This window comes from Phyllopteryx taeniolatus, chromosome 1, assembly GCF_024500385.1.
Source record: "Phyllopteryx taeniolatus isolate TA_2022b chromosome 1, UOR_Ptae_1.2, whole genome shotgun sequence".
NCBI classification, from domain to species: Eukaryota; Metazoa; Chordata; class Actinopteri; order Syngnathiformes; family Syngnathidae; genus Phyllopteryx; species Phyllopteryx taeniolatus.
Window position 1 is genome coordinate 16,944,160 of NC_084502.1, and position 24,596 is coordinate 16,968,755.

The following is a 24,596-nucleotide window of genomic DNA, read 5'->3' on the forward strand; positions in this document are numbered from 1 at the left end:
ATGTTTTGGAGACAAAGTCAGAGAGAGCAGACTTCGATGGTTTGGACACGTCCAGAGGAGAGAGAGTGAGTATATTGGTAGAAGGGGGATGAGGATGGAGCTGCCAGGCAAGAGAGCTAGAGGAAGACCAAAGAGAAGGTTGATGGATGTCCTGAGGGAAGACATGAGGGCAGTTGGTGTTAGAGAGGAGGATGCAGGAGATAGGCTTACATGGAAAAGGATGATGTGCTGTGTCATCCTAACGGGATCAAACATGCATAACGGGACAAGCCGAAAGGAAAAAGAAGATTTTCAGAAAAAAACAGGTGGTACTGAGTAAAAAAAAATCATCACTTTGTTTATGTTTAAAAACGTGCGTATTGTGCAAACAAACTGGAATTTGAAGGGTTAAAAATTGAAATGACTGAATATTTCATACTAATGACAAGAACTCATGTTAGGTAACAACTGTATGTCTGTACATATGCCCAAAAATAGCCGGGAACAAACTGAAAGCATAGAAAAATCAAACAAGCCTTAATACCAGTCAGACCTATCCTACCTGGCCAGACGCTTGACCCTCAGCTCTTGGGCTTCTCAAAACGGAAGCACGGGGCTCCGAACGCACCACATTCTGGTTGCTGTAGTAACCGACACTGCTGTCCTGGTAGCCACTGTCTGAATAGGAGGTCATGTGAGCGGAGTGGCCCCCCGAGTCTGCGAGGAGATGAAGAAACATCGCTCAGACAGCATCAGTCACCAGTCCCTGCGTTTTACTCATCTGCATTTGATCTCACTTGGCTTTAAACTTGTTAAAAGGCATTTTGAATAGAAAGACGCGACATGGATATCTGCATTCAGCCTTGATGCTTCTACAGGAACAATATGCACTGTGCAGACAGCTTCATCGTTGGCCTACTTTCTGCTGAAGCAAAAGGAGGAGTAAGCTTGCGGGGGATGTTTTTATTTTCAGACTGAGCAAGGAGTAAAATGAGAGCAAATGTGCTATCAAAGCTTTGCTTGGATGCTGTATGATTACTTATGATCAACTTATGAGGGTCCCATGATGCTGAAATCTGATGAAATGATTCAAAAATCTGTTTACCGTATTTTCATGACCATAAGGCGCACTTAAAAGTCTTAAATTTTCTCCAAAATGGACGGGGCGCCTTATAATGCGGCGCGCCTTATGTGTGCACCAAGTTCCAACATCTATAAATGTTGTTGTGTGATGAGTGCACCGCTGGACTTTTAAATTATTATTATTATTTTTTTATTTATTTATTTATTTATTTTAGCATTTCCTGCCAATACATTGCTTACACAGAGGAAAAGCGGACGTGGCTGAGGACAGGGGAAGGGTGCATGAAGGAGGATGTTAAAGCCACGCCCCCAGTAGGTATGTAGCGCCGGGGTGTGCATTGTGCAAAACAACATCGGTTTGGCTAAAGACGCCTGAAAATGGCTCCTACAAAGAGACACGCTTATGAAGCACAGTTTAAGCTGCAAGCTGTCAGTTACGTGGAGCCGTGAGAGAATTCAAGATCAACAAATCCATGGTTCGCAAGTGGAGGAAGCAGGAAAACGAGCTTTGCCAAGTCAAGAAGAGAAAGCAGAGTTTCCGCGGGGAAAAAAAGAAAAAGAAAACGCGGAAACAAGGCGAGGTGGCCAACTCGAGAAAAGGATTAATGAGCAAAGAACAGCCGGGAGAAGCGTGTGAGTGCGAGTGAGGAAGCTTGCCATCATTCCGGGAGGCTTGACTATGGGACTCCAACCGCTGGACATCGGTGTAAACAGGGCGTTCAAAGTGAAGTTGTGAGCTAATGTGTCTGCTTGCACTGTTGTTCGAGCTTTCGTAAAAGCCGGCATCCTTTCTGAGGAGTCGCACGGCAACGAGACTGACTCGAACCTGGCGTGTTTGCTTGAGAACTTGCCCAGCTGTTCATTTCGGATATAAAAGATGAGGACTTTGATGGATTTGTGGATGAGGATTGATCAAAAAATAACGTGAGTACATTGTTAAATACTTCAATAAAGTACAACCGAACTCAGTTTTGCTCCCGCTGCCTTTTTAAAAACATTGTTTTAGCGTGCATGCATGCTACCGTATGTTTTAAGCTAGCGTATGTTTTACCATGCCTGCGCCCGATAATACGGTGCGCCTTATGTATGTGTTAAATACAGAAATAGACTCCGTAATTGAGACTGCACCTTTTAATACGGTGCGCCCTATGGAAAGTGAGAATACGGTAATCACTTTTTGTAGGTTGTTCAAAGGCTCTCCCAATTTTTACAACCGGAGGTCTTCAAACACGAGACATTACTCTTGCTGCTGATTTGCCGTAATCCTCGAAGAACCGTCGGCATTCTCCTGCCATAATGATTCCGCCTGTCCCCCTCCTGATGTTATCTTCTCCCTGGCCTCCCCCTTCCTTCAACTTCACCGTCTGTGGACATCTGTTCTAAACTATCTGAATGTCGCTTCCAGTGACTTTATGCATACTGTATATACAGGCTTCCCTCTTCTTTAACTGGACAAGTAAGTAGACTTTTTCTCTGTTACTCCTACACTTTGGCAAACCAAAGATTTGATCTTCATGTCCTACCATCTGAACTGAAGCATTTTGCGCCTAGAAGTCCGCATTTCTCCCATCATATAGGGAGGGCAGTACTCCAGACTAAAGATTTCACCAGTTGTTTCGTTTGTTTCAGGACAATCTCTTTTGTCCTCCACAAACCAATTATCTAATTGGTGGCATATTGTGCCATTGCTAATCTGGGTACAATCTGCATCCATTCCAACCACGGAGCCAAGGTATTTGAAAATGGTGTACGTGATTGAGTATATTTCTGCCAAGGAAGTATGGGGGCCTCAGGAAGTCAAATCTCCTAACCTTTATCCCACCTTTCCTTAATCTTTAGAGAAAACATCATTGTGTCAAAGCAAGATGAAAAGGTGCAAGTATTGCTAACATAGGTCTGTAGTGTGAAACTTCATTGGTTGTCTGTTGCTGGCATAAACTCCTACCAGCTGACAGTATAAACAGTGACGTACGATTAAGTGCAGCAAAAATCGGGACTGTAATGATAATATTGTGTCGGTATTGAGTGGCTCAAATTGAGAAATGTGCCAAATATCCTGGTTTAAGCCAGGTATGTATACCATATCACTGGAATGCAGCGTATTTCTCTGTGCAGGTAGAGCACTCAGAGCCCAGTCTGGAAGAGATGGGAGGTACTGGGCGGAATGTGGGTGCTGCTCTAATTTTGTTGTTAAAATATTCCGTTACCACCAAGTGCTGTAGGGTTTTTTTTTGTTTTTTGTTTTATACACTTTTCTAGGTTGTTAAAAGACAACCTAAAAAAAAAAAAAGATTTGTTTTTTTATTTCTTAAATACTATGGGTGCTGTGAATAATTTTCGGGGGGGCCCCAAAAAATGGACTGGAAAGGCCTACGTCCGTTTTTACTTTAAGATTTCAGGGTTCAGATTTCTCCTCTAGTGTGACCATGTGTGCACAAGTGACAGACCCTCACTGTCATGCAGGGATGCTCGGTCCGCTTCAGGCGGGTAGAGTCCCTCCTCTGCCTCCATGTGACGACCTTGACATGCAGATGCCACCGTTCCCTGCGAGTCTCCTGCAAAAGCATGCAATAATTCAAGGTCCAAAAAGCCACTTCTTTTACATAAACATTTTTGTGTCGTGTTGCATTTCCACCTCATAGTCTGAATCCTACTAATCAGAAAGAAAGTTTTGTCTTTTCCAACAAATGAATATTTGATTTGTATTTGATTCGTCTTTCGACTGTAAATTAACTACGTGACAGTAATATTTCGAAATACAGAGCCTTAGTGGATCATATCTTTTATGAAAAATATTACGATGAATGTTAAATAAAAATGAAGAATTCATACCCGCTGTCCTCCAAGCAAACGACTTCTCAGACGAGCTTGTGCAAAAAGACAGAGAAAAGTTGTCAATGTGCGTCAAAGCACATTATTACTCTGCTAACAAAACAAAAAAGTGTTCTATAAAAGAGTGAAACATCCACGGTCGAAGGGCTTGTACAACCCCAATTCCAATGAAGTTGGGACGTTGTGTTAAACATAAATAAAAACAATACAATGATTTGCAAATCATGTTCAACTTATATTTAATTGAATACACGACAAAGACAAGCTGTTTAATCTTCAATCTGATAAACTTTATTGTTTTTAGCAAATAATCATTAACTTGGAATTTTATGGCTGAGAAAGTTGAGGAATGCTCATCAAACACCTGTTTGGAACATCCCACAGGTGAACAGGCTAATTGGGAACAGGTGGGTGCCATGATTGGGTATAAAAGGAGCTTCCCTGAATTGCTCAGTCATTCACAAGCAAAGATGGGGCGAGGTTCACCTCTTTGTGAACAAGTGCGTGAGAAAATAGTCAAACAGTTTAAGGACAATGTTCCTCAACGTACAATTGCAAGGAATTTAGGGATTTCATCATCTACGGTCCATAAAATCATCAAAAGGTTCAGAGAATCTGGAGAAATTCCTGCATGTAAGCGGCAAGGCCGAAAACCAACATTGAATACCCGTGACCTTCGATCCCTCAGGCGGCACTGCATCAAAAATCGACATCAATGTGAAAAGGATATCACCACATGGGCTCAGGAACACTCCAGAAAACCAATGTCAGTAAATACAGTTCGGCGCTACATCCGTAAGTGCAACTTGAAACTCGACTATGCAAAGCAAAAGCCATTTATCAACAACACCCAGAAACGCCGTGGGCTTCTCTGGGCCCGAGCTCATCTAAGATGGACTAATGCAAACTGGAAAAGTATTCTGTGGTCAGACGAGTCCACATTTCAAATTGTTTTGGGAAATTGTGGACGTCTTGTCCTCCGGGCCAAAGAGGAAAAGAACCATCCGGACTGTTATGGACGCAAAGTTCAAAAGCCAGCATCTGTGATGGTATGGGGCTGTGTTAGTGCCAATGGCATGGGTAACTTACACATCTGTGAAGGCACCATTAATGCTGAAAGGTACATACAGGTTTTGGAGAAACATATGCTGCCATCCAAGCAATGTCTTTTTCATGGACGCCCCTGCTTATTTCAGCAAGACAATGCCAAACCACATTCTGCACGTGTTACAACAGCGTGGCTTCGTAGTAAAAGACTGCGGGTTCTAGACTGGCCTGCCTGCAGTCCAAACTTGTCTGTTGAAGCTGTACATCAAGCAAGAATGGGAAAGAATTCCACCTACAAAGCTTTAACAATTGGTGTCCTCAGTTCCCAAACGTTTATTGAATGTTGTAAAACAAAAGGTGATGTAACACAGTGGTAAACATGACCCTGTCCCAGCTTTTTTGGAACGTGTTGCAGCCATAAAATTCTAAGTTAATGATTATTTGCTAAAAACAATAAAGTTTATCAGTTTGAACATTAAATATATTGTCTTTGTAGTGTATTCAGTTAAATATAGGTTGAACATGATTTGCAAATCATTGTATTTTGTTTTTATTTGTTTAACACAATGTCCCAACTTCATTGGAATTGGGTTGTACAATTTGGAGGCCTTGTACAATTTGGAGCCACTAAAGTTCCGCCAAAAACCCAGAGTTCAAACCACTGCCAATGCATGACGTCACATGCATGAAACAGTTCAGTAAGGAATAAACTTAATAAATTACTGAACTGATTAATTTAATACTGGACCGTAAGAAATTGAATTTAATACCATTAAACCTAAGTGTATTGCTTCTTTTTGTGTTCTTTTTTTGTAATGCCACCGCAGAAGGGGACCAGTAATAGCCAAAGGTAGAGTGAACTGGAAATTTACCAAAATCACTACACGTCTCTGTCCTTACTACTCAGTACAATATGTCAGTCTTATAATGTAACGGAGTACAAATACTTCGTTACTGTACTTGAGTAGAATGTTCACATAGTTTTCTCTTTCTTTGTTATTTATATTTCTGGTATTTCACTTTTACGCCAACACATTTCCTAAATAAAGAGCATACTTTTATTTCGATACATTTTCCCCCACCATCTTTACCACAAAATCAAATCAATCAATTAATATTTTTAAGTACATTTAATAACCGAAAAATAATTATGATACTTAAGTATGGTACAGGGCGGCACGATGGATGACTGGTTAGCACTTCTGCCTTCACAGTTCTGAGGACCGGGGTTCAAATCCCAGCCCCGCCTGTGTGGAGTTTGCATGTTCTCCCCGTGCCTGCGTGGGTTTTCTCCGGGTACTCTGGTTTCCTCCCACATCCCAAAAACATGCATGGTAGGTTGATTGAAGACTCTAAATTGCCCGTAGGTGTGAATGTGAGTGCGAATAGTTGTTTGTTTCTATGTGCCATGTGATTGGCTGGCGACTAGTTCAGGGTGTACCCCGCCTCTCGCCCAGAGTCAGCTTAGATAGGCTCCAGCACGCCCGCGACCCTCCTCAGGATAAGCGGTACAGATAATGGATGGATGGAAGTGTGGTACAGCAAATCTCAGATACTTAAGGACTTTTACTCAAGTAATATTCTAAAAGGTGACTTTAACTCATACCACTTATTTACTGTTAAGATATTTGCACTTTTACCCAAGTATCTCTTTCAGGTACTTTATACAAAACTGCGATATGGTAGAGCAAGTGGTATTTTTTCTCATCTTCTTTTTACATTTGTTTGATGGGTAAAAATAAAAATAATAATCAAAGGTGGCGGCACGGTGGCAACTGGTTAGAGCGACTGCCTCGCCTGTGTGGAGTTTGCATGTTCTCCCCGTGCCTGGGTGGGTTTTCTCCGGGCACTCCGGTTTCCTCCCACATCCCAAAAACATGCATGGTAGGTTCATTGATGACCCTAAATTGCCCGTATGTGTGAATATGAGTGCAGATGGTTGTTTGTTTGTATGTGCCCTGTGATTGGCTGGCAACCAGTTCAGGGTGTACCCCGCCTCCCGCCCGAAGATAGCTGGGACAGCCTCCAGCACTCCCGCGACCCTAGTGTGGATAAGTAGCTCAGAAAATGGAATGGAATGGAATAATCAAAGGTTTTTGATTGTGACAGTTTGACCCAGGAATGAATTATTTATATTCCCATAATTTCCCATGGGGAAAAAATATATATATATTCTAAATTTAACCAAATGTATGGTCTACCAGCATCCCAAAACACATTTTGTTTTGCCTCAGCGGTTCCACTGGACCTGTTACTTTACCCCCCAAAAAGTCATCCAATAAGTACTTACCTGCTGCTATCTGCCACCGGCGACTCGGCTCCCAGCATGCACCTCTCCAGCTGGCTCGCCACTATCTGACGCTCCTCCTCCAACTCTCGCGTCAACCGCTCAAATTGCAGCTCCTGTGGGCACACATCCGCAGCTGTGACACCCGGCACTGCATTGTAAGCCTCCTTTGTTAAGACCCAATTGATGCCAGTTATTATTTTGTTTAATACTTACATAAATACTGTTCATTTTCAATGCACACATAGTATGTTCCCGATCAATTTTGACCCAGACCAAGAATATCTTCATAAAAATTGTCTATATCAAGTTATGAATCACAGAGCTTTTTAAAACGTATTAAGAGCATGTCTGATGTTAATAAATGGATGGGAACAATCCATCCATCCATTTTCTTTTACCGCTTATCCTCACAAGGGTTCGCGGGAGTGCTGGAGCCTATCCCAGCTATCATCGGGCAGGAGGCGGGGTACACCCTGAACTGGTCGCCAGCCAATCGCAGGGCACATACAAACTAACAACCATTCGCACTCACATTCACACCTACGGGCAATTTAGAGTCTTCAATTTACCTACCATGCATGTTTTTGGGAAACTGGAGTGCCTGGAGAAAACCCACGCAGGCACGGAGAGAAAATGCAAACTCCACACAGGCGGGACCGGGAACTGAACCCCGGTCCTCAGAACTGTGAGGCAGACACTCTAACCAGTTGATCACCGTGCCGCCGGATGGGAACTTAATGCTTTATACCACTTGTTTCTGAATAAAAACATCAAACGTCACATTTATATATAATCATTCTTGTACTGTTTTACTCTCCCACTGTTTCGAGATTCCCCCGTGATCCTTCAAAGACCAAGAGCATATTTCTGCAGGAATACAGAGATTTCTCGTGACAGTTTCAAACTCCTCCGTGAACACTATCTCCACTGTCCTATAAAAATACAGAAACAGCACACTAGCCTTGGATTCTTTTTCTGTTTCGAGATTGTCCCTTAACCCTTCAAAGACCAACCGGTGCATGTTCCTGTGGAAACCTTTGCAAATGCAGTAGCTCAGCTCCCTCTTGGTCAGTGTTACCACTGTCCCATGAAAAATACACACGTTTATGGCACATAAACTTTCAAGATTCCCACCATGACCACCATTTGCCTTGATTCAGCACACAAATCTAAAATCTATTTTAGTAGGCTGTCCATTTGAGGGAACGGCCTCAGTGTCCACAAACTTTGTAGCACCTGTCCGAAAGAAGGACAATTTTCAATATTTTTAAGTTTGTGTATTTTGGGTCATTTAAAGTAAAGTTTATAACATTATGTAATGCACGCATGACACCATGCACAAAGAACCTTTACAGCAATGCAGATATGCAGTCAAGGAGAGGCAAGTGTCGATGTTGTGGTTTGGGCGTTCAGTGCAAAGCTCAATGGCACCTTGACAGTGCTCAGGAGGCAGACAACAACCAGTCCCAATTGCCATATTTTGTGGCAGAGGGTGGAATTCAAGCATTTGTTGCCATACAGAATAAGCTACCCAAAGAAATACTATATATAAATTGTGTACTGTGTTTAGAATTAATTAAATCAAATAAACCATTCTGGAATTTGGGCAACTGAAGGCCCAGAGCTCATTAAAAAAAAATATTCTGAAGTTTCAGTTGATAATTACATAGCCTCCTGATGTTAGTGCTTTCAAAAGTACAAAAAGATACTTTAAATCCGTTTTCCATCTCTGGATAAAAGCACTGTTGTATTTGGGTCAGCTGGTCATGTGATAAATGCAACCTTGACATTGTGCGTGCAGTTGTTGTAGCCCCCGTCTCACACGCATGTACCTTTTAAGTGGAAGCTGGCAGTGAGTTAATTCCATGCCTTTTTTTTTTTTTTTTTTTTAAACACATTTTTCCATGTTTTAAGTGAAAATCAACTGTTATGTCCGATCAAATGAGTGTTTTATTATCCAGTTGTTGGTCATGTGGAAAAGAAAACACCTACGGACAAGCACAACTCTAATCAAATTTCGGACCCCTGAAAGGAAATTCAATTCACGAACAGTCTGTATAAGGGATAATGTTTTTGTTTGTTATATATAAAGAACACTTTAAGAACAAAAATACTGAGACACCTATTAATTAAGCAAAGGTTGAACTAAACCCGGTAGTTCCCCCTGAATCTTAATTCTTCATCTGATCAGTTTACATTTTTGACAATTCTATGTTTCCAACTGGGGGCGGCACGGTGGACGACTGGTTAGAGCGTCAGCCTCACAGTTCTGAGGTGCGGGGTTCAATCCCCGTCCCCGCCTGTGTGGAGTTTGCATGTTCTCCCCGTGCCTGCGTGGGTTTTCTCCGGGCACTCCGGTTTCCTCCCACGTCCCAAAAACATGCATTAATTGGAGACTCTAAATTGCCCGTAGGCATGACTGTGAGTGCGAATGGTTGTTTGTTTCTATGTGCCCTGCGATTGGCTGGCAACCAGTTCAGGGTGTACCCCGCCTCCTGCCCGATGACAGCTGGGATAGGCTCCAGCATGCCCGCGACCCTAGTGAGGAGAAGCGGCTCAGATAATGGATGGATGGATGTTTCCAACTGTTTGGAGAGAGCCCTTTTCTGTTCCCCGATACACAAAGTAAGGTCCATCTTGGAAGAGTTTGGTGTGGAAGCCCTCTTTGACCTCAAGCCCATCAAATTCTTTTGGAATGACCAGCAAACAGACTGTGAGTGAGTTGTATTTGTTATTTCGTTAGTTTTTACACAATGGGCGACATAATACATTATTTTGTTCTTCTTCTTAGTACAAGCACTTTGTAAATTAATCCATCCATCCATTTTCTGAGCCGCTTCTCCTCACTAGGGTCGCGGGCGTGCTGGAGCCTATCCCACCTGTCATCGCACATTCAACAACAATAAGCCGTGGTTCACTGCTAAACTTAAGCAGCTTCGCCAAGCTAAGGAGGACGCATATCAGAGCGGGGACAGGGCCCTGTATAATCGAGCTAGAAACCAGCTGACCAAAGAAATTAACATTGCAAAGAGGATCTATACAGCAAAGTTGGAAAAACAGTTTAGCGCAAACGACTCTAAATCAGTCTGGCATGCATTCCAGTCGCTGACTAATTACAAGCGACGATCCCCCCAAGCTGAGAACAATAGCACACTAGCCAACGACTTGAATACCTTCTACTGCAGATTTGAAAAGGACAGTTTCACACCACACACCAACCCGGCCCCACCCGCGACCACAATCACACCTCTGACCTCTGCGTTAACCATCCATGAACAGGATGTGAGACGCATCTTCAAACAACAAAAGATTAACAAAGCGGCAGGCCCGGACCACGTGTCTCCATCCTGCCTCAAAGTCTGCGCGGACCAGCTCGCGCCAGTCTTCACTCAGATCTTCAACAGATCACTGGAAATGTGCGAAGTTCCATCCTGCTTCAAACGCTCCACCATCATCCCAGTCCCCAAGAAACCTGCAATCTCGGGTCTGAATGACTACAGGCCTGTCGCTTTGACATCTGTGGTCATGAAGTCCTTTGAACGTCTTGTGCTGGACCACCTCAAGAGTGTCACAGGTCCCCTGCTGGACCCCCTGCAGTTTGCCTACCAAGCGAACAGATCTGCGGATGATGCAGTCAACATGGGACTGCACTTCATCCTAGAACACCTCGACAGTGCAGGGACCTACGCGAGGATCCTGTTCGTGGACTTCAGCTCAGCGTTCAACACCATCATCCCTGAACTCCTTTCATCCAAGCTTCTCCAGCTCAGCGTCTCACCTGCCATCTGCCAGTGGATCTACAGCTTTCTGACGGGCAGGACACAGCAGGTCAGGCTGGGGGAGGCCACCTCATCCACACGCAGCATCAGCACTGGGGCGCCCCAAGGTTGTGTCCTCTCTCCGCTGCTCTTCTCTCTCTACACGAACGACTGCACCTCAGCGAACCCGACTGTCAAACTCCTGAAGTTTGCAGATGACACCACTGTCATCGGCCTCATCAAGGACGGTGACGAGTCTGCATATCGACAGGAAGCGGAGCGGCTGGAGCTGTGGTGCGGCCGACACAACCTGGAGCTGAACACGCTCAAGACTGTAGAGATGATCGTGGACTTCAGGAGGCATCCTTCGCCACAGCTGCCCCTCACGCTGTCCAGCTGCCTTGTGTCAACCGTCGAGACCTTCAAGTTCCTGGGAATTACAATCTCCCAGGACCTGAAGTGGGCGACTAACATCAACTCCGTCCTCAAAAAGGCCCAGCAGAGGATGTACTTCCTGCGGCTTCTGAGAAAGCATGGCCTGCCACCGGAGCTGCTGAGACAGTTCTACACAGCGGTCATCGAATCAGTCCTGTGTTCTTCCATCACAGTCTGGTTTGGTGCTGCTACAAAAAAGGACAAACTCCGACTGCAACGGACAATCAAAACTGCTGAAAGGATTGTCGGTACCCCCCTACCCACCCTTGAGGACTTGCACGCTGCCAGAACTAAGACAAGGGCGTGCAAAATCCTCTCGGACCCTCCCCACCCCGGTCACCAGCTCTTCCAGCTCCTTCCCTCAGGTAGGCGCTACCGATCAATGCAAACTAGAACTAGTAGACATTCCAACAGCTTCTTCCCTCTTGCAATCAACTTCTTGAACAGCTAACTTACAATTCCATTACAACAAGCTGGCAATTTTTTGACTTGAGTTCGTTGTCACATTTCTGTATTCTGTATTATGTATTACTCGTGCACTCACTGTAGTTGTCTCGCCGTGCTGCACTATTTGCATATAGTGGCCACTCATGCCAGAGTAGTATCTGCTTCATTTGCACACTGATTGAGGAGTATCTGTAACATTTGCACAACCATTGTCCCAGATTATCGCAGTACTCGTCACTTTAAACCGCATACACTCCTTGAAGTCTCAGTGCCCTTTGCACAATGGTCATTGCACCGGACTATTGCGTCATTAGCCATTCGAACTGAGGACTCTGCATCTTTTTGCACAATTGTTGTTTGTTGTTGTTTTTTGTCAATGTCTTTATGTCTCCAAAGTGTTCTGTAAATTGACTGTCTGTTGTACTAGAGCGGCTCCAACTACCGGAGACAAATTCCTTGTGTGTTTTGGACATACTTGGCAAATAAAGATGATTCTGATTCTGATTCTGATTCTGATCGGGCAGGAGGCGGGATACACCCTGAACTGGTTGCCAGCCAATCGCAGGGCACATACAAACAAACAACCAGTCGCAGTCACAGTCACAGTCACACCTATGGGCAATTTAAAGTCTCCAATTAATGCATGTTTTTGGGATGTGGGAGGAAACCAGAGTGCCCGGAGAAAACCCACGCAGGCACGGGGAGAACATGCAAACGCCACACAGGCGAGGCCGGGGATTGAACCCGGGTCCTCAGAACTGTGAGGCTGACGCTATAACCAGTCGGCCACCGTGCCGCCTATGTAAATTAATAATTAGTATTATTATAATTTATTGTGCCCAGTCATCAAAATGAGCATTATATGAAATTGACAGTGTAAAATAAATAAATAAATACATAATAATAAAAAACTTTTAACTTTTGTACAAGCTCTAGTTTTTTACTTTCACTCAAGTACAGGAGTTGATTCAGGTCTTCTACTTTTACCAGTCTTCTTTAAATATATATTTGTATTTCTACTTAAGTACAGAGTACGAGTATTTTTCCACTCCTGTGTCTGCTCATCACACTGCATTGCAAGGAATCCACTCTTGAGGTCATTCACTTTTGAACCCTTTTAGCCTGGACACAGCGGCAGTATGTATTGTTTGTGTTCATGATAAATATCCAGTAATGGGAGAAATCACGAGAGGAAAAGCAGCTTTGTCGCCCACGCTCACCTTGATGGAGAAGAATGCCACACATCCTGCTTTGTGCTTTGCTATCCCTCCTCTCTTTCCACCCACAAACATGGCCCAATGATGCACTCAAACACGTTTGATTTCCACACACCCACCTTTTAATGGAAAGCAACAGGTATGCCTCACTGAACATGGTCAAAAGGCATTTTGAGGAATGGTAGAAGTCAGTAAGTGGATGTGCCAGGTGGAGGTAAGGGAGTTGTGTCAAAAAGCACATTTTTATGTCAAGGACAATGTTTACTCTGCGATTGGCTGGCGACCAGTTCAGGGTGTACCCCGCCTCTCGCCCGAAGATAGCTGGGATAGGCTCCAGCACGCCCGCGAACCTTGTGAGGATAAAGCGGTACAGAAAGTGAATGGATGGATAATGTTTACTATTCAATATAATTCTTCATTAGCCACGTTACTTACACGTAGTGTACAAATTTATTTGACCAGCAGATAACAAACAAGTGCATACATTTTATAAGATGAGTCAGTATTCTCTGATCTGTCTACTCGATCCTAAATATGATTTTCTTCTATATGCTAGTGACTATCATGCTATCGGTTTCTATTTTGAACAGGTTTTCCAATTGAGCAAAATATGAAATGCTTTTGACTTCTCCCCCTCTCTTCTCATGCAATGGACTATTCCATCTTCCTAACTCGCATGTGCAGAATTGGTTCAGGAAGGCGGTAGCAGCAAACTTGTAAACGCAGTTTTGAGGAAAATGAATCAAAGTTACCCGTGTGGAGTGAAGAAGAGAAGGTGAGAGGATAACAAAACGTTCTGATCAAAACTACCAAAGGTTTCAACCTTTTTCATGGGCGACATCGGATGTGTGTGACCAATATTACAGTTGAAGTGTTGATATTATTCACTTGTTCGATAATAATCCTCTAGGATTTTAAATACTTTCTCGTTGAAGACCTTGGTCTCTATTTTTGAGGATGGCTTAAACCAGGCGAGGCGTGTGGTGGAACTCTGCGCGGAGGCGGGCTAGAACAGGTCTTTGTAATTTGGCAGATGCGCGCATCCTGCGTTTTGGGAGTTAACACAGCCGACTTCAGTCGTCGCCAATCAAAGCGGCTCCTATCAGTCCCTTAAAATGTGGCGCATGAGTCTCGCATGGCGACATCTCATTGCGGAAGAGCGATATGTGTGTGACTGGAGCATTGTCACGGCTCTTGACCGATGTGGCAAAAGACGACGTGATTAAATACACTACGAGCTGGTGATAAGTGCAGACAACTTCAATATCTCCGTGGACTTCATGTATCTACTGTATTTCCACCCATGATCATTCGTGTCAGTGCAGTATATGGATGTGGATGTCCTCATCACAGGGTTTGCCTTGGGCCCTTAAATGACTACATAAATCCTTGTTCAAGTAATAACTTGAGTGCACCTGCTTGAATTTTAGTGGGGACTCAGCATGACTTGCTTGATTTTTTTTCTTGGCACTTGCTTGAAACTTGAAGGTTAAGACTTGAGAGTTACTTGTAACTTAGCACATGTAACTCACTCCCAAGTGAGCACCTCTGGCGCCAGTACACCTTGGTGAACTCCACAGACTGACAAGGTCTTGTGACCTTGAATCAGCAGGAAGCTGTCATTGGCAGTGGGACGTCAGACCCGATCATCCAGCTCAGTTCAAGTAAGGTCAAGGATCCGAGCGCTGACGTGACCCTGGTGTGGTCTATTGAACCCCCTCAAGAGGTTTTGCTGACTGTGCATGTTGTTTTTCAAAGCACCGTGCATCTTATTTATACATTGTGACTGTGCACTGAACCCTGCAGAGCTGGTCTATATCAGCTTGCTGACGCTGGCCGTCTGATAGTACCGCTGTTTATTTTCTTCACAACAAAGATTACCGGATTTGGTTTATGCGAGCTGAGTGAAATATTGACTTCTGAGCGAATGATGGCGACATTATGGAAATGACTGACCTACCCCACAAGTAGTGATAATAACCAGAGATATAGCCGCAATCTTCAGAACCTTGGAGGAACTAATAATACATATATAATACATCAAACAACCCAAAAATGTCATGCCAAAGAGAAAGATTGTGTAACTAAAAACACAGCTTGTGCAGTCCCGCATGTTCAATACCCTCCAAAGCAAAGATTGGCTGCCATTAAATACACCAAAGAGCACCTTGTAAATCTTGTCTTGAATAGTAGCTGCAAAATTGATCCTTTTTATCCTTGAAATCATCCATCCATTTTCTGTACCGCTTTATCCTCACAAGTGTCGCGGGCGTGCTGGAGCCTATCCCAGCTATCTTCGGCTGAGAGGCGGGCTACACCCTGAACCGGTCGCCAGCCAATCACAGGGCACATATAAGCAAATAACCATTCGCACACACATTCACACCTATGGGCAATTTAGAGTCTTCAATCAACCTACCATGCATGTTTTTGGGATGTGGGAGGAAACCGGAGTGCCCGGAGAAAAACCGCGCAGGCACAGAGAGAACATGCAAACTTCGCACAGGCGGGGCCCGGGATTTGAACCCCGGTCCTCAGAACTGTGAGGCAGACGTGCTAACCAGTCGTGCTAACCCTTTAAATCAATTCAAGTCAATTTTATTTATATAGCAACAATTCTCAACCCAAGTTATCTCAAGGCCCTTTAATCATTGAGCAGGTCAAGAACCACACACGTCATACATTCAAGAAAACCAACTGAATGCCACATGAGCAAGCACTTGGCAATGGAAGCAAGGAAAAACTCCCTCTAAGGAAGAACCCAGGCTCTGTGGGGGAACCATCTGTCTCAGACAGTTGGGTTGCGATGGAGAGACAGAGGAGAGGGACCGAGGGCAGATAGATCAGAGAAAACAGGAAAGAGCAAAGAAGAATTGAGCAACTGGGGGAAGGAAGAGAGAACATGTTGAGAATATTTCTTCACACAAAACACCTAATAGCCTCATATTAAGTGAAGTTGTATCAAAATATGGGATTCAAACCATCCAAATGTGAACTTGATTTCATCATCATCACAGTGAGGGTGTCAAACGGAGGAAATGCACAGCAAGGGTGTGTCGCCATCCCACCTGTTCTTTGACAGAAGCCAGCAAGTTGGTGGTGGTGTTGCCCGCGGTGTCTGACGGCTTGCTGCGCCCGCTCGGCCCCTCTCTGACCGCCATTGACCCTTCTCCTTGTGAGTCCACTTCCTCCATCTCCGCTAGCTTGACCCTATAGAGTCCAGTATTGGGCTGCTGCTGAGGTGGCGTCTGGGAAACCGAAAGAACGCGTGGACAGTGTCATGTTTGTTTTTCCACAGAGCGGGGACCATTTTGTGATTTTAGTGACTGTCATAATGGGATTCATTTGGACATGTTCAGAAAAAAATCTGGGAACTGACTGACTGATAAACTTCATGTGTAAAAACACTTCATTATTTACATCCCAGCAGGTTTATATCATCAGTGACACACGTGATCACATCCAGCTCTGGAAAAAGATGTGAGACCACTGCCAAATTATCCATTTACCGTATGCCAACAAATCTTCATTGCGATACAAAGAAACTGAAACGTAGATGTCATTTTCTGATTGTGACCCATACAGCAAGCAGTATTGGCCCCTTGAAAGTCCATCCTTGATTTTGAAGTCTTCTTATGGCTCATTTGTTTAATAGTTGCATCTTGCAGCGGTCTCTTCATTTATTATTTTTTCCAGAGCTCTCTGTGCCAATCCGCTAAGACTAAATGGAAAGCATGACGTCCCAATGCATGCACAGCGCACGGAGGGCGTTTTGTTTGCTGAGCCGTGTCCTCCGGCAAAGCAAGGACGAGGTCGCCACCGACTCACCCGACCGACGCGAGGAAGGCGGCTGCGGTGCTGGAACGGAGGCTCCCTGCTCTCTCTCCGGGTGCTTGCACACGCACACGCCGCCGAGCGTCTGCCTCTCGGTGCGACTCACGGGCCAGATGTTGCCGTTGGAAGCAGGCCACACCTGGCACGCTGCGTCCTGTTAGGCATCCATTCTTCGCGTCATCCGCCACATCCGTGACAGCGGCTACATTTCCAAAATGGCAAAAAAAAAAAAAAAAAAAAAGGTCGCGCGCTCTTTGTGCCTTATTGCAAATGTTTTGAGACAGAGCGGCTTTGAATCGCGAATAATCACGCGTGCACTTCAACCTCTGCTGGCGTCCGCGCGGAAATCTGCCGCCCGCCCACCAACCGCCGAGCCAGTGTTACCGATCAACGGCGTGACGTCACCATGCGGCGATGGATCTTTTTCTGATCCCGTGCAGGCTCGATCGCCAGACCCCCCCACTCTCCTTTATTTTCTGTGTTGGGAGGTGCACTTAGCTCCTCGTTTAGTGGCAATTAAGCAAGCCAGGCGCAACAAGTCTTCAGTACCAAAAAAATACCAAAGCTCCACACAAACATTGACTGGAACACATGGTGTCATGTCAGTGAGAAAACATGGACTAGGGCTTCACATTTTCCCACATGCGTTTGAGAGATTTCAAGTTTTTGCGAAATACAAACAACTTTGAATGTCTGGAAAAGCCTACTTGAACATCTGATTTTTTTTTGAAGGTTAATCACAAGCAATTTACGTGGTGACAGCCAGGTGTGCTGACTCCCATATGACTTTGAATGTGGTTAATTCTGAACAGCCACATCCCCAGTTATGATCAGTGCACACTTGTGCAACCACATTATTTCAGTTGTTAATTTATTACTTCACCCAGTGTTTTTTAAAAAATCAACTTATTTGTACAGGTTATAGGTCATATTAATATTGGAAAATTTTTTCAAATGAGGCTTATTTTTTCTAATCATGAAAACCTAGGATTTGAAGTGAGTGTGGAGATTTCTTACATCTACCCATCGTCCTCATCTTGTTCCATATGAAAGGTGCTGTGCTGTTGATTTGGTACTACTATATAGAAAACAAATTTAGCATGTTTGGAGAATAACAATGTGAATGCTTTAATCTTACAAATCACACTGTGACCATTTAGTTCTATGAGAAACACCAAATGTGACTGATGCTCTGAGAAAAACGGAGAAATAAAAAACAAAAACAGTACATGCACATGCCCATTTATTGAAATGAAATGTGTGTGTGCAGGGTATCACACTATGTTGTATCCCTCCAGGAATGTGTGTGCCATTTAAACACTGTCTTCTTCCTTTTCCTTTAACAAGTGTGAGCAGACCAAAATCCACTGATAGACAAATTGGTCCTAAAGCACCAACTTCTTAGAGTTCAACTGGCGATATACATGAACAGTAAATAAAAGTAGAACTGTGCTTCAAAGGAGATTATCAGAAGTGGCCAAACGTCACCATTCTTGTATGGCTGAAACCCGTGGCATCACAACATCATACAGACGCACTTTTTAATAACATGACAGTTGTGTTCCTTTCTGTCTTCAAAAAAGGCTTCTTTTTTTTTTTCTATTTGAACATTGAGGGTCCTGGCAGAATTTGGATGTTCTCATCACTGTCAGGTTTATACATTTGACGCTTGAAGAAAATTAAAAGCAGTCAATGTGACTCAAGAAGAGAAAAGACAGAAATCTAGGAATGTTTTGGGATAGTCTAAGTATACTTGCATTATGACTAAGTGGCCTCTTTCCAGATTTACTCTCATCCGCTGAGGAAGCATGTGGTTGGATGGAAGGTTTGTTATGAAATCCAAACACTGCATGAGCAGGGTCCATCTGCTTGATTAGTACATTCAAAAGACACTTTCAAGTTTCAACTGCGCTTACAGGGATGTTCAATGCATGTTTAGCTTGTTTGTCTGCAAAATATCCCCAAGAATGTCTCATCAGTGGTTGGTTATTACAATTAATAAGTAACACCAGGCTGCCGTTAAATCTTTGGCACAGGCATATCTACAACTGCAATTTGACTCATTTTTATTCTGCTTACAGATAGAACATGAGACATCGGGGGAATACAGTATTGAACAAAGACTAACCATCACTTCGTAAGAGCGACTTTGCGGTCAGCTCGCACCAGCAGCTCAAACACAGATTTTATTTTACTTCACTTGAACTTAAATAAATTAGCACAAACACTATAAGAACCGACTTGCTCGATCTTCACACAGTAAGGCCGGCAAACTGAGCAGCTCAAAAGCATGCTTAAAGGTGGAAACATGTTAGATGAGAACCAGATAGTTTTCCACATGGCTTGCAAGTTACCAGTAAAATCGAGCAATTGCGTTACAAAAACAAAACAACAGCGTCACATCTACTCAATTAAATGCTTTATCCAAACCAAAGCAAATCAATGGAAGGGCTCATCCCTCTGCATAAACGAGTACAGTCAGTGGATGTGCAAGAAGAGTGAGTGAATGTGAGAACGGCAAATTGTGGCACTACTCCAGGTCGTCCACATCTTCAGTCGCAACGGTGCTAGTTTGCTCTGAGGTCACACCTGCAAAACAACCAAAAAAACATCAGCACCGGGAAATTGCAATGGCTTACACTATACACGCATACATAATTTACTAAAGGTTTGCATGTGCAAAAACAGGCGCAAACTTGATTTCCTCCACAAACAGATGTTGAAGCTGATCTACGAACCGGGTGCAGCCAGGATTGTGCCTGCCAAACGGGCAAAATTGCCATGCAGTTGATTTGGTGTGTTTTGGGAGGAGTAAATGTAAATAGTTGAATCTAGGACGTGCAATGTGATTTATCAAACCTGAGACGAAATGTGATGGCTGATATTGCGTCTTTAAATAAGGTGTGTGAACGGCAGGTGCACTGCTGTAACCATGATTGCGAGTATTGTGCCGCTAGGCCTGTCATGATAACAATTTTTTAACATGATATAATTTCCCCAAAACTATCAGATAAACGATAATATTCTTTTGAATTTAGTTTTTTGAATGCCTCTAAAATCATGAAAAGGCCCACCCTTATTATTTTTGATTATTTATTTTCTTTATTTTTTGCTTTTAAATCAGTGTTGTTATTATTTTTGATATTATTATAATTTCCTTTCTTGTTCCTCTATTAAATTGTTGTTCTTTACTCTGTGATATGGATCACCCTAGGTCTGAAATAAAGAATAACAAGCTACAAGACTAGCCTGGTTTATATGGAGCCTTCTATTCCGATTATAATCGGTTTGAATCCCCAAACCGAATGAAAATGTGCCATATAAAAACCTCAATTGGAATAACAGCCCGAATCTAAACGGAATTTCATTCGGTTTCACAGGGGTGGAATATTCCTTTTGCCAAACCGATCAGAAGGAAAATTTTCCCATTTAGTCATTGAGAATAGAGCCGGGAAAAGCTCCGTCTGCGCATGCTTCGTCTCGACGTAAATGCGCGGTGATGTCATCGTTTACGCACGGCTTAAATATGGCGGCTGCAGAGGGAGCTAGTATGCGACAGAGATCTTGTGTTTAATTACTTATAGGTTGGTTTTATCAAGCATTTTTTAAATTAACGTATACAAACAATCCCAACTACTGTGCCGAATAAATGACGGTCCTCCATTTTGATAAATGACGTGACGTTCACAAAGAAGTGCACGTCACATGGCTGTTCCGATTAAATGTTGTGCACACGTGTACACTCGATCGGAATAAATCACATCACATGTAAACAGTTGACCAGAGATTTTCAATCCAAATAATTTCAATTGGAATGACAAAAAAAAGCCCTCCACGTAAACTCGACTAGTGTGTGGTTGGTCCGCTGAAGACGAGCCCTTCACCTGTCAATCAAATACACGTTGACATTTGCTGGAGTCAACTCCTGGCTGAATAATGTGTGTCACTGAGGTTATGATTAATAAACACTTAACGTTCCCGTGTTTGTGTCAATTGTGGAGTAACACACACAACAACTCGAGAAGCGCTGACGTTTTAAACAATTGTTGGCTTTTCACCAAACTTAGTAATATATATATATATATATATATATATATATACACACACACACACACACACCACAACAATGACAAGGTATTGAGTCCGGAAAAACTATCGTGTCGATTTTATTTATCGAACAATAAGTTGATATAGTAATTATCGTGACAGGCCTAGCACCCGCTATTTTGGATCTTAGTAATTCAAGCCCAGTGTGTCTTAATACTGTATATATTTTCATACTTGAGGCATCGTCATCATTGGGAGACTTCTTTTTGTCTTCCACATAGCCGTGACTCAGCAGCTTGGACATGCTGACAGGGACCACTTTCTTATTGTGAGACCTGCGCAGACAACAAAGAAGGCGAAACGTCAGCCAACTCTTCATCATGTCATCTACACCCGTGTCGTTTTGAGATATACTCACGTTCTCTTGTAGTTGTTGCTCACAGGCAGCCCCTCCACCTGAGTGGCAGCATCATCAGGAGACATCTGCAGGATGGAGAAGTGAGCCAGCTAATCATGCAAACATTTCACTGATATATGTCATGTTGGAAAAAGGTGGTGCACCACGAATGATGAAGTGACCGACTACAAATGAAATTAAAAGAGAAACAGCCTTTGATGACACCATGATGATTGAGAAAACTCATATTACCCTCAAAAAAAAAAAAAAAAAAACAGAAGGCAAGCGGGGTGAGGGGAGCGGTGAGGGCGGGTGGGAGGCGCGGGGGGGGGGGATGAAAAATAACAATGCATGGTTTGACTTTTTTGACATTTTCACCTTATCTTTATCATGAGTAAATATATCAGTCTCCCTTTCCCAGGATGAACTGTTATCAGTGCCAAATGGTGCAAGCAGCTGCTTGCCGCCCTTCGCCTGGCTGTTGGGAGACGTTGCTTTGCTGCCGCTGTAAATACAAAACCACCATGACAAACGATGAGCCGCACATCGCATTCTGCGGCTCGGAAATGTCATGAATGAGCAGACCAGCATTGCCAACATGTGATTGGGTTCCTCATCTCGAGCTAACTGATGCTCCAGACTGTGACATAAGGATGCTTCATACAAGGTTATCTCTCATACAATTTCTATTTTAATATCTATCTATTTTAGCTATCAGTCTGATTAAGAAAAACAAAAAAAAACATTTTTGTTATTTCCCAGTTGAGATGGTGAGCCAAGGAGACTCCAGTGCCAAGATGCTTGTGTTCATTTACCCGTTTGAGTCGTCACCTGCAAACCAGTTGTTGGGATTGTAGGCCATCTTCGGTTTGTCATCCACATCAGCGTCATGGCTCAAAAGCCCTGCGGCACACAAATTATCATATTTCAAACAGCCTTTCGATCATAGTCACCAAATTATTATTACCTTTATGCCCCCCTTGCTTTGCAAGCTTAACATAGTCCGAATCGGATTCAAAGATGCCAACCCGCCGTCCACTGATCCTCTCGACAGGTGTGCTTTCGGCAGCAGTCTGGGACAGACCAGGGATCTGAGAGGTTGGTCCCGTCACACCACTGGCCGCCGCTCCTGGCTTTATTCCTGCAATGAATCGACCACTTCTATTTGTTCCAAACTGAACGATAAATGTTAGCGTTGAGCCAGAAAACGGATTTATTTGTATTATTACCACCAGGCTTGGTCCTTCGATGGTTGGGTACAACAGCACTCATAGTGAAATAAATCTGAAGACCAAAATGGGTATTTAATAATTAAAGGTATTTAGTACGAAAGAACAAACAAACATGCTATTACTGTACTATATAAGTCTTATAACAGGGGTGTCAAACAAAAAAACCCAAAAAGAAACAGCCCATGTAACAGATTTACTGTGATACTCTGGTAATTAACAAGTAGTCATACTTATAAAAATGCTCCAATATGTCAACACCGATACTGAAATTGTAAAGGTTCATTTAAGCCCCTTGGTGTTACTTGGATAACTGGTAATTCTGCAGTAGAGCTAATAGATAACACTCCTCATAAAAAGACCCAGCCTCTCACTTTTTTAATAGAGAGTCAAGAGTAAAGAAAAGTAAGCGATGGTGTGAGTGTGTGTTTATCATTTCAGTTGTCCTGCTAGTTTTATTTTAGAATTAAAATGCTTTGTGTTACAGGTTACAGCCGGGCCGATTATTGGAGCAGGCATTTTGGCGCATATCAGCAGCTGCCTTTTTTTTTTTTCTTTTAATCCAATGGCCGATAACCATTCAATCATCAATTTAAAATTGGGTAAACTTCAGGGAACTACCTATTTTCAGTTAACTTTATAAAGAGCTGCTGTTGACCCTGGGAACTTCCTGCACTTTTTGTTTTTGTTTGATTTATGCCTTTTCAAGAAACGTTTGTGTCTTTAAATATTATTTGCTTAAAATAACTAAAATAATTGCCATAATGGCATTATCAAGTACCAGTTCTTGGTATTGCCATGTACTCAAATCTAAATACATGTATCTGTACATGTCTGAACAAAAAAGTAATACTGGTGCATCCCTCATATAAAAATAAGGATTTGACTAATGTACTTGTATGTCTTTGCGTGAAAACAAAGGGCCCACTTGACATCAAATTCGGTTGGATGTAGCCCCTTAACTACAATGACTTAATGGACACCCCTGCCTGTATAATCTTACGCAACGGTAAGCAAACAAGCGCCCCCTGTCGGCATTTTACCAAACATCCTACCCAAGAGGGCGTATATCATGAATGTAATTGAATAACGAATAAATGAATAACGGAAGCTTGCGAAACAGTTAATTGGTGCAGGAAAAGCAAAAATAATTGTTTTTTTTAATAATGTATGTTTGCAAGCATGTAAAAGCGTGCAATAGTGTACTAACGTGTAATGACATGATCGTGCAGGTGAGACTAATTTCGGCTCATTTAATTTTGAACAGATGAAAAATAAACCTGATACAATGTCTTTCAAAGACCTGTAATCGAACATGAGCAGTCACTAATGCTAACGACAGCAGAGTTTGGTAGCAGTAGCTGTTATAAATGATTACAGACAGTAGTATCTATAACAATGCCTTGCTAACGCGTTTAGCAGCCAAGCGAGTTGATACAGTAGCTAGCTCGACAGCGCTGAAACGACGCGAACGTCAGTAGCAGCGAAACATTAAATATATTACACAACCCCTTGTTAAAATGTGCTGTGATGTAAATGCGCTGTTTGGAGAAATTTACCGTCTGCTGCTTGTTATTCTGCAAATAAAAGGGACGAACAAGTATCGGCAGAAGCCACTTCCTGTCACTACAGCGGCCCACTTCCGTTCCAAGTCAAAGATCGTCTATTCAGGCAGACGCTTTGTGGGTTTGATTATCCTCTATTCAAATTGGTGGCCAGTACATTTGGAAATTAGTATCAACAATTACAGTACTGACATTTTTACAGCAAGTTTCTTGCCATAGTGAAATTAGCACGTTTTAGGGGTGCCCAACAGGGACAAATGCGCTGCAAACGGCCATATGCTGCATAGCAGGAATGACGCAAGACGAAAAACACACAAGCACATAAAACAAGTGCAAAAGAAAAACGATGCAAGATAAAAAAATATATATAATAATAATAAATGCTGCAATCACAGAAAACAACAGCAGAACAAAAATGCTGCAATCACAGTAAGCA

The 24,596-nt window shown here is 43.0% G+C and overlaps 2 protein-coding genes across 5 annotated transcripts in view; both read right to left on the minus strand.

Annotated features, from left to right (window-relative positions):
• The window catches only part of LOC133479240 (plakophilin-4-like), a 37,281-nt gene extending 19,982 nt beyond the window's left edge, over positions 1-17,299 (minus strand). Inside the window, exons 1-6 of one of the 4 annotated variants that reach the window (XM_061775936.1) lie at positions 16,917-17,299; positions 16,157-16,336; positions 7,232-7,344; positions 3,895-3,929; positions 3,516-3,617; positions 542-696 (exon numbers count right to left, since the gene is read on the minus strand). In XM_061775936.1, coding sequence (XP_061631920.1) covers positions 542-696; positions 3,516-3,617; positions 3,895-3,929; positions 7,232-7,344; positions 16,157-16,282 — 531 coding nt within the window. In that variant the 5' untranslated portion in view covers positions 16,283-16,336; positions 16,917-17,299. Of the gene's footprint in view, positions 1-541; positions 697-3,509; positions 3,618-3,894; positions 3,930-7,231; positions 7,345-16,156; positions 16,358-16,916 lie in introns of those variants that run through there. The other 3 variants (XM_061775930.1, XM_061775944.1, XM_061775952.1) reach the window with 3 other exon arrangements.
• Positions 17,300-18,147: 848 nt separating this feature from the next.
• Positions 18,148-24,283, minus strand: c1h7orf57 (chromosome 1 C7orf57 homolog). The gene is made up of 8 exons (XM_061775968.1): positions 24,155-24,283; positions 22,596-22,650; positions 22,334-22,507; positions 22,182-22,269; positions 21,745-21,871; positions 21,388-21,452; positions 21,204-21,304; positions 18,148-19,511 (listed from the first exon to the last, which is right to left on the minus strand). The coding sequence occupies exons 2-8, from the start codon at positions 22,636-22,638 to the stop codon at positions 19,453-19,455; spliced, it is 657 nt and encodes a 218-aa protein (XP_061631952.1). The 5' UTR covers positions 22,639-22,650; positions 24,155-24,283; the 3' UTR covers positions 18,148-19,452.
• Positions 24,284-24,596: the final 313 nt, after the last annotated feature.